Below are 9,717 nucleotides of genomic sequence, written 5' to 3'. Positions count from 1 at the left end.
GTCTTTTACATGATCTCCATTTCATTAGTGATATCATAACCACAGGTGCACTTTGATGAGATAAATAATGCCAGGGGCTGACTCGGCAATCGGCAATAGTTGGGAATGGGAATAAACAAGGACACTTTCTGATCCGGAAGACAAAAGTTAAACTAAGCAATAGTAATACAGTGCCTTGCAAAAGTAATCCATCCCCCTTTTGCATTTTTCCAATTTTGTTGCATTACAACCTGTCATTTAAATGGATTTTTATTTGGATTTCATGTAAAAGACATGCACAAAATAGTCCAAATTGGTAAAGTGAAATGAAAAAAATTACTTGTTTAAAAACATTCTACATTTTTTAGACTATACTATAAATAAGATCTGGTGCAACCAATTCCCTTCAGAAGTTACATAATTAGTGAAATAAAGTCCACCTGTGTGCTATCTAAGTGTCACATGATCTGCACATATATGTTCTGAAAGACCCCAGAGTCTGCAACACCACTAAGCAAGGGGGCACCAACAAGCAAGCGGCACCATGAAGACCAAGGAGCTCTCCATACAGGTCAGGGACAAAGTTGTGGAGAAGTACAGATCAGGGTTGGGTTATAAAAAATATCAGAAACTTTGAACATCCCACGGAGCACCATTAAATACATGATTAAAAAATGTAAAGAATATGGCACCACAACAAACCTGCCAAGAGAAGGTCACCCACCAAAACTCACAGACCAGGCATGGAGAGCATTAATCATTGAGGCAACAAAGAGACCAAAGATAACCCTGACGTGGAGATCTGAGTATCTGTCCATAGGACCACTTTCAGCCGTACACTCCACAGAGCTGGGCTTTACGGAAGAGTGGCCAGAAAAAAAGCCATTGTTTGTTTGCCAATAGGCATGTGGAAGACTCCCCAAACACATGGAAGAAGGTGCTCTGGACAGTTGAGACTAAAATCGAGCTTTTTGGCCATCAAGGAAAACACTATGTCTGGAGCAAACACCTCTCATCACCGTGAGAACACCACCACAGTGAAGCATGGTGGTGGCAGCATCATGCTGCGGGGTTGATTTTCATCTACAGGGACTGGGAAACTGGTCAGAATTGAAGGAATGATGGATGGTGCTAAATACAGAGAAATTATTGAGGAAACTCTGTTTCAGTCTTCCAGAGATTTGAGACTGGGACGGAGGTTCACCTTCCAGCAGGACAATGACCCTAAGCATACCGCGAAAGAAACACTTGAGTGGTTTAAGGGGAAACATTTAAATGTCTTGGAATGGCCTAGTCAAAGCCCAGACCTCAATCCAAACTGTGGTATGACTTAAAGATTGCTGTACACCAGCGGAACCCATCCCACTAGAAGGAGCTAGAACAGTTTTGCCTTGAAGAATGGGCAAAACAAATCCCAGTGGCTAGATGTGCCAAGCTAATAGAGACATACCCCAAGATACCTGCAGCTGTAATTGCTGCAAAAGGTGGCTCTACAAAGTATTGACTTTGAATTGTTATGTACATTTTCAAATGTTCCGTTTTTTTGTTTGTTTCACAATAAAAAATATTGTGCATCTTCAAAGTGAGTTGTGTAAATGTTGTGTAAATCAAATGATAAAATCCCCCCCAAAATACATTTTAATTCCAGGTAGTAAGGCAACAAAATAGGACAAATGCCAAGGGGGGTGAATACATTCGCAAGCCACTGTACATGCTTTTCCTCCCTCATATACAGACTGCTTTTATAAAAGTGCATGTTAATGAATACATGGAAATATTAATTGTTGTTTAAAGTATTATATTCTCTTCAATCTGAAGTAGTATACATTTGCAATGTTGTTGTCTTTCTGCTGTGGTTAGCAACAGTTTATCTCCAGGGGGCGGGGTCAGTAACAGCATGAGAAAGGCTGCAGCAGGATGGAGTTGGGTTGCCCTCGATGACGAACTCCTTGTGACCCCCTGTGTTACCACTTGCCAGGGATGGGCACCCCGCACTCATACCATCCTCCGAAGAGATGTGGCGTACGCCGGCCGATAGGTCCAAAGTTCACTGGCTCCTGCCTGTATGAGCGATAGTAACCTGCACAGGGGCAGACAGGACAAATTATTATAATGCATTATGGATGGACGTACCACAACATTTATAATGCTTCGTTAGATAATTCTGACTGTTTCTAGAGCATGGATATTGAGGTTGTATATAATCAAGACTCTGGAACTTAATCTGTGGGAATATTTCTTTACTGAATACTGAATACTATGAAACCAATCCTACAAAAGGCTGTAGGCGAGTGATGAATTCTGGAAGTTTGATTATTATATATGTTTTTACCTTGTGCTGTTGGCAGATGCATTGAGAGGTTGGGGGAGCCTGTCCTCCCATCTAGGTAAGAGTCTACAAACTGGCAGTGGTCCTCCCCATGACCGAATGTGTCTGCTATACTGTAGAATGTTTCTGGAGGGCGAGAAAGAGCAGTCAAAGCTTAACAACAGAACACACTCTCAAACAATATTCTATTAAGTAATGAAACAGAGCCTGGTCGGCTACCACATATTCCCAAAAATTATAAAACACAATATGTAGAAGAGAAAGAGGGAGAGAAAGTGTGATTAAGAGAAATGTAGAGAGAGGGAGAGAGAGAGCGCAAAATGGGTGTTAGTGAAGGAAGGAAAAGCAGAAGGGGGAGAGATGGTGGTTAAGAGATTATTAATAGAAAGAGGAATATTAGGTGTAATCATGAAGCTACTTCAATTGAGAAAAGATTTGAACTGAGAGAGAAAGAGAGAAGTAATACTGAACAAAAATATAAGCACAACATGAAACAATTTCAAAGATTTTACTGAGTTACAGTTCATATAAGATAATCAGTCCATTTAAATCAATGCATTAGGCCCTAATTTATGGATTTCACCTGACTGGGAATACAGATATACATATTTTGCCCACAGATACATTAAAAAGGTAGGGGCATGGATCAGAAAACCAGTCAGTATCTGGTGTAACCACCATTTGCTTCATTCAGCGCGACACATCTCCTTCGCATAGAGTTGATCAGGCTCTTGGTTGACCTGTTGAATGTTGTCCTACTATTCTTAAATAGATGTGCGAAGTTGCTGGATATTGGTGGGAACTGGAACACGCTGACCAACATGTCGACCCAGAGCATCCCAAACATGCTCAATTGGTGACATGTTTGGTGAGTATGCAGGCCATGGAAGAACTGGGACATGTTCAGCTTACAGGAATTGTGTACAGATCCTTGCGACATGGGGCCGTCCATTATCATGCTGAAGCATGAGGTGTTGGCGGCGGATGAATGGCACAACAACGGGCCCCAGGATCTTGTCACGGTATATCTGTGCATTCAAATTGCTATCGATAAAATGCAATTGTGTTCATAGCTTATGCCTGACCATACCATAACCCCACCGCCACAATGGGACACTCTGTTCACAACGCTGACATCAGCAAACACTTGCCCACACGACGCCATACACGATTGTGAGGCTGGATGGAAGTACTGCCAAATTCTCTAAAACAACATTAGAGAAGGTTAATGTTAGAGAAATGAACAATTAATTCTCTGGCAACAGCTCTGGTGGACATTCCTGCACATTTTAGAGTGGCCTTTTATTGTCCTTCAGCACAAGGTGCTGTTTGTTTAATCGATATGCCACACTTGTCAGGTGGATGGAGTATCTTGGCAAAGGAGAAATGCTCACTAACAGGGATGTAGAGAAATAAGCTTTTGTGCGTATGGAACATTTCTGGGATCTCTTATTCCAGCTCATGAACCATGGGACCAAAACTTTACATGCTGCGTATTATTTTTATTCTGTGTTGATAAAGGAAGAGAGGAGAGGGGGAAGTTACAGCAGTAGTACCTTTCAGCCCATCTCCCATGAAGATCTTGTATCTCAGTGAGTTGCAGAGGACCACACCTACAAACTTTCTGTACCATGTCCTCTTGACGTACTGGCTGCCCTTACAGGCACTGTGCTGGGGGTTGTATCGGAAGGAAAAGGGGATCCAGATAGGCTCTCCACCTGTGGGGGAGGGGGGTAATTAACAGGAGACTGTCCTGTGTAGCTAATTTGGTAAGACCGTGGCTCTAGCAAGGCCAGGGTTGTGGGTTTGATCTCTTTTGGGGTCACATATACTAAAATCTATGCATTCACTTTACAGAAAGTCACGGGATAAAAGTGGCATATATTACAATACTACAAAACGGTTGAGGTTAAGCGTTCAGCATATCTTTAATGACAGTTCCTCTATCTGACAGAGTGCTTGACAATACTACACTCACAAAGCTAGTCATGACTAACTACACTCAACTCCTTTACAACCCCTTTACTGACAGTGTGCACTATGCCAGTCTCTCCTATTCAGATACACAGTAAATCACCTCCACTCATTATGCATAGCACCCAGGGGAAGGGGAAGGGTGAGAGAGGGTTGAGGAGGGAACCAGTGCCTGTCCCCTTGTCCCCCCTCTTTGAAATACCTGACTGTCTCTCTCAATTAAAAACAATGAATACCAAAACTCTACTTTGACAATGTTTTACCACTATGGCTGTCTGCCAAGTCCAGTAAATGTAAGTGTAGTTGTATGCAACCGTATGTATGTCTCTCCACAGACTGTTAACTCCTCACAAGCTCACTCCAGCTGTCATTTTGGGTTTCTTCAAATGATCTGAAGCAATGTTGGTCTGAACTAGAGTATAAGCCAACAAGTTTTGAGTAATATATGAGAACTATCGATACCACTCACCAGGTGGTCGTTCAATAAGAAGAGGGTCGTCTGAAAAAGATTTAAAAAATGTGTTTAAATGAGAGACATGAACTGGGACTGAATTTATACATCAACTAAAAACGGGAGGATACAGACAACTCAGGTAGATGTGGCCTTAGTGCAGGCACAAAGTAAAACTGACCCTAGTAACCTGACCTAATACTCATACAGACCTGACTCAGTGACATAGGTGATTGTATCGCTGACCGGTCCCAGCCCAAAGACATTCTTCGCCTGCACTTTGAAGTAGTACCTGAGGTAAAATAAGACAAAACAGAGTGTGTGTATAGTCATTAATCTAGGAGTTAAAGAGTCATTTAGACAGGACTCTGTTGCCACATGAAAGGTATTTATACTCTAATGACTAGAACAGATGTCCGGAAGGGAGGCAGCACTCGTAGAATTAAGAGAAGACTGTTTTTATGTTCTTATGAATCTAAAGTGAGCAGAACGCAATAAAATGTAATTTGGCATGTGTTGAAGAGGGATAAAAGGAGGGAGAGAGAAGGAAAGAAAGAAGGGGAATGGAGTAGATTGAAAGTGGGGGAGTGAGGGAGAGAGGTACTGTATGGTTTGGGAGGGAAGGGAGGGAGGGAGGAAGAGAAAAAAGTCCTCAAGTCAGCAATTTCTCACTGAGAGCTTTCCTATATGACACAATGTCCCTCCTGACTGAGCTCTGCCCTTACAAAAAAACGACATGTCAATTTTGCAGTTTCAAATTTTAAAATCACATTTGATCAAGTTAAATGTTTTAACATGTGAAACTGCAAAACATTTTTTTAACGTGATTTATTTTCACATGCAAACTTGCAATTCCACATCTTTAAATTAAAATAAAATGTGGAGTTTCACATGTAAGAAAACTTTCACATGCAAAAATACATTTTTCACATATTGAATTGAAAGTTCACATGTGGGGTTGAAATAATGTTATTCTCCCCACATGTGAAAGATGGTGTTAACATGGTGTTAGCAGTAGCAATGTTTCCCCTGGTGGAACTCAAGTGACCACAACTAAAAAGCGGGACATTCACCGAAGTGTGGACAGCTAACATTTTTGGGGGGACAGGTTAATGACTCACATTTAAATGGCGACATAGTTCTGATGTATGAAGGTCACTGCCTGTTAAAGGGGCAATTCAATTCTACATACATTTTTTGGATTTATAAATATACATGTACCCATTGATTCTTGAAGAATATAACGTATTTTTCATCATTACTTTAGTTTCACTTTTTTTTACCCCACCAGAACCCAGAATATAAGCTTGCTTTAATGCAATGTTTGTAAACAAAGTAAATGTGAACAACCTAAAAACATGGTTAAACCTATCATTTTTATATCATGGCTGGTCAGTCCTTAGTATAGTCTATGGATTTGAGATAGGTTGCATTTCTCCAGCCCCATCCCTGAACTTTAAACTAAAACTTTGGTCGGAAGAACACTTTGTTAATGTTTCAATTAAACTTATTCGGGATCGGTGTCCCCTAACGTAGGCTAACGATTAGCATGAGGTTATAAGTAACAAGAACATTTCCCAGGACATAGACATATCTGATATTGGCAGAAAGCTTAAATTCTTGTTAATTGGCAGAAAGCTTAAATTCTTGTTAATCTAACTGCACTGTCCAATTCACCATAGCTATTACAGTGAAAGAATACCATGCTATTGCTTGAGGAGAGTGCACCATTTTGAAAATGAAAAGTTATTAATAAACAAAATCGGAACATTTGGGCAGTCTTGATACAACATTTTGAACAGAAAACCAATGATTCATTGGATCAGTCTAAAACTTTGCTAATACACTGCAACCATCTAGTGGACAAACCCTAAATTGCACCTGGGCTGGAATAACACATAAAGGCCTTTCTCTTGCATTTAAAAAATGATGGTATGAAAAAATACAAAAGTATGTTTTTTTTCTTTTTATTATCTTTTACCAGATACTATTGAGGTTGGAAGTTTACATACACTTAGGTTGGAGTCATTACAACTCGTTTTTCAACCACTCCACAAATTTCTTGTTGACAAACTATAGTTTTGCAAGTCGGTTTGGACATCGACTTTGTGCATGACAAAGAGTCATTTTCCAACAATTGTTTACAGACAGATTATTTCACTTATGGACCACTGGAATTGTAATACAGTGAATTATAAATTTACATACACTATGTTGACTGTGCCTTTACACAGATTGGAAAATTCCAGAAAATTATATCATGGCTTTAGAAGCTTCTGATAGGCTAATTGACATAATTTGAGTCTATTGGAGGTGTACCTGTGGATTTATTTCAAGGCCTACCTTCAAACCCAGTGCCTCTTTGCTTGACAGCATGGGAAAATCAAAAGAAATCAGTCAAAAATTGTGGACCTCCACAAGTCTGGTTCATCCTTGGGAGCAATTTCCAAACGCCTGAAGGTATCACGTTGATCTGTACAAACAATAGTACGCAAATATAAACACCATGGGACCACGCAACCGTCATACCGCAAAGGAAGGAGATGCGTTCTGTCTCCTAGAGATTAATGTACTTTGGTGTGAAAAGTGCAAATCAATCCCAGAACAATAGCAAAGGACCTTGTGAAGATGCTGGAGGAAACAAGTACAAAAGTATCTATACCCACAGTAAAATGAGTCCTATATCGATATAACCTGAAAGGCCCTCAGCAAGGAAGAAGCCACTGCTCCAAAACCGGCATAGAAAGCTAGATTACGGTTTGCAACTGCACATGTGGACAAGGATCATACTTTTTGCAGAAATGTCCTCTGGTCTGATGAAACAAAAATAGAACTGTTTGGCCATAATGACCATTGTTATGTTTAGAGGAAAAATAGGGAGGCTTGCAAGCCGAAGAACACCATCCCAACTATGAAGCACAGGGGTGGCAGCATCATGTTGTGGGGGTGCTTTACTGCAGGAGGTACTGGTGCACTTCACAAAATAGATGGCACCATAAGAAAGGAAAATGATGTGGATATATTGAAGCAACATCTCATGACATCAGTCAGGAAGATAAAGCTTGTTCGCAAATGGGTCTTCCAAATGGACAAAGACTCCAAGCATACTTCCAAAGTTGGTCAAAATGACAACAAATTCAAGGTATTGAAGTGGCCATCACAAAACCCTGAACTCGACCCTATAGAAAAATTGTGGGCAGAACTTAAAAAGTGTGGGGAAAAGCAAGGAGGCCTACAAACCTGACCCAGTTACACCAGTTCTGTCAGGAGGAATGGGTCAAAATTCACCCACCTTATTGTGGGAATTTCTCCTAGGATTAAATGTCAGGAATTGTGAAAAACTGAGTTGAAATGTATTTGGCTAAGGTGTATGTAAACATCTGTCTTCCATTGTATATTGTGTTATAATCTCCTACATTGCTTTCACATTTCCACAATGGAGGAATATTGTTAATGGAGGAATAGTGTTATTTAATATATGGTGCAATCCTCTAGTAAGTGAGTTACTTTGTGCCATTAATATCAAGCAAAACCTCTAAAGTTGAGAACAAAATGAATAGTATTTCATAGAGAAAAACCCCAAAGTATTGTTTGCAAAACCAAATATTTTATGGAAATCATTCTGAAATCTAAGAACAAATTTTCCCTATCCTTGGTTTTGTTACCCTGGCCTTTGTTTTCACTGCCTTTTTTTCCAGTTGCAAGGTTTGACACATTCTTTCTAGCAACATGGAAACCTGCATCCCACTGCTGGTACCTCTGAAGTTAAGCAGGCTCAGTCCCTGGATGGGAGACCAGATATAGCTGGAAGTTGTGAAGAACAAAATGCAATGTGGGGAATTTTTCTTTTCACACGAGGGAAAAACACATACAAAAATAAATACAAATTCACGTGATCTGTTCACGCGTGTCCGGAAACCACATGTTTTTTTCAAGTATGTCCGGAAACCACATGTTTTTTTCAAGCAGTTTTTAAATATTTGGGGGTTCGTAAGTGTGAGGTCACTTCACTTTAGTCTCAGTGTGTTTTAAATACATACTGTACAGGGGAGGAATGATTTAATACCCTCATATTCCAAACAACACCGTGAGACGAGGTTTTGCAATCTGTCCATATAGTTGACAATGTGTGTCTTTGTGTGTTCTCCCCCTGCTGTAGGGTTACATACAGTAATTTCACAGTCCGCTAATTTCCACCCAAACCCTTAACAACGTAAAGTCTGCCGGTCTGGATCCAATTACTGGAGCCATGTGGAAACTGACCAAAATATCAGAAAAGAAAAGAGAAAAGGAGGCAGAAAAAGGGAAGAGTGAAAATCACAGAGGCAGAAAGAGAGAGAAAGAGAGAAATGTTCTCATATATAGTACCGGCCAAAAGTTTGGGCACACCTACTCATTCAAGGGTTGTTCTTTATTTTTACTATTTTCTACATTGTAGAAAGTGGAAACTTATGTACAGTACCGGCCAAAAGTTTGGGCACACCTACTCTTTCAAGGGTTGTTCTTTATTTTTACTATTTTCTACATTGTAGATCACAACTATGAAATAACGCATATGGAATCATATACTAACCAAAACAGTGTTAAACAAATCAAAATATATTTTATGTTTTAAATTCTTCAAAGTAGCCACCCTTTGCCTTGATGACAGCTTTGCACACTCTTGGCTTTCCCTCAACCAGCTTCATTTGGAATGCTTTTCCAATAGTCTTGAAGGAGTTCCCACATATTCTGAGCACTTTTTGGCTGTTTTTCCTTCACTCTGCGGTCCAACTCATTCCAAACCATCTCAATTGGGTTGAGATCTGGTGATTGTGGAGGCCAGGTCATCTGATGCAGCAGTCCACCACTCTCCTTCTTGATCAAAATAACCCTTACACAGCCTGGAGTTGTGTTGGGTCAGTGTCCTGTTGAAAAACAAATGATAGTCCCACTGAGCGCAAACCAGATGGGATGGCGTATCACTGCAGAATGCTGTGGTAGC

At 40.3% G+C, this 9,717-nt stretch overlaps 1 protein-coding gene across 1 annotated transcript in view; it reads right to left on the bottom strand.

Annotated features, from left to right (window-relative positions):
• Window positions 1–1,663: 1,663 nt before the first annotated feature.
• The window catches only part of LOC123990374 (fibronectin type III domain-containing protein 1-like), a 78,636-nt gene continuing 70,582 nt past the window's right edge, over window positions 1,664–9,717 (bottom strand). The window contains exons 19-23 of the mRNA XM_046290939.1: window positions 4,946–5,025; window positions 4,752–4,781; window positions 3,865–4,026; window positions 2,312–2,434; window positions 1,664–2,059 (exon numbers count right to left, since the gene is read on the bottom strand). Coding sequence (XP_046146895.1) covers window positions 1,944–2,059; window positions 2,312–2,434; window positions 3,865–4,026; window positions 4,752–4,781; window positions 4,946–5,025 — 511 coding nt within the window. The 3' untranslated portion in view covers window positions 1,664–1,943. The remainder of the gene's footprint in view (window positions 2,060–2,311; window positions 2,435–3,864; window positions 4,027–4,751; window positions 4,782–4,945; window positions 5,026–9,717) is intronic.

Source organism: Oncorhynchus gorbuscha, linkage group LG12 (assembly GCF_021184085.1).
Source record: "Oncorhynchus gorbuscha isolate QuinsamMale2020 ecotype Even-year linkage group LG12, OgorEven_v1.0, whole genome shotgun sequence".
Lineage (NCBI taxonomy): Eukaryota > Metazoa > Chordata > Actinopteri > Salmoniformes > Salmonidae > Oncorhynchus > Oncorhynchus gorbuscha.
Note: the sequence above shows the minus strand (reverse complement) of the source record. Positions and strands in the feature narration are given on the sequence as shown.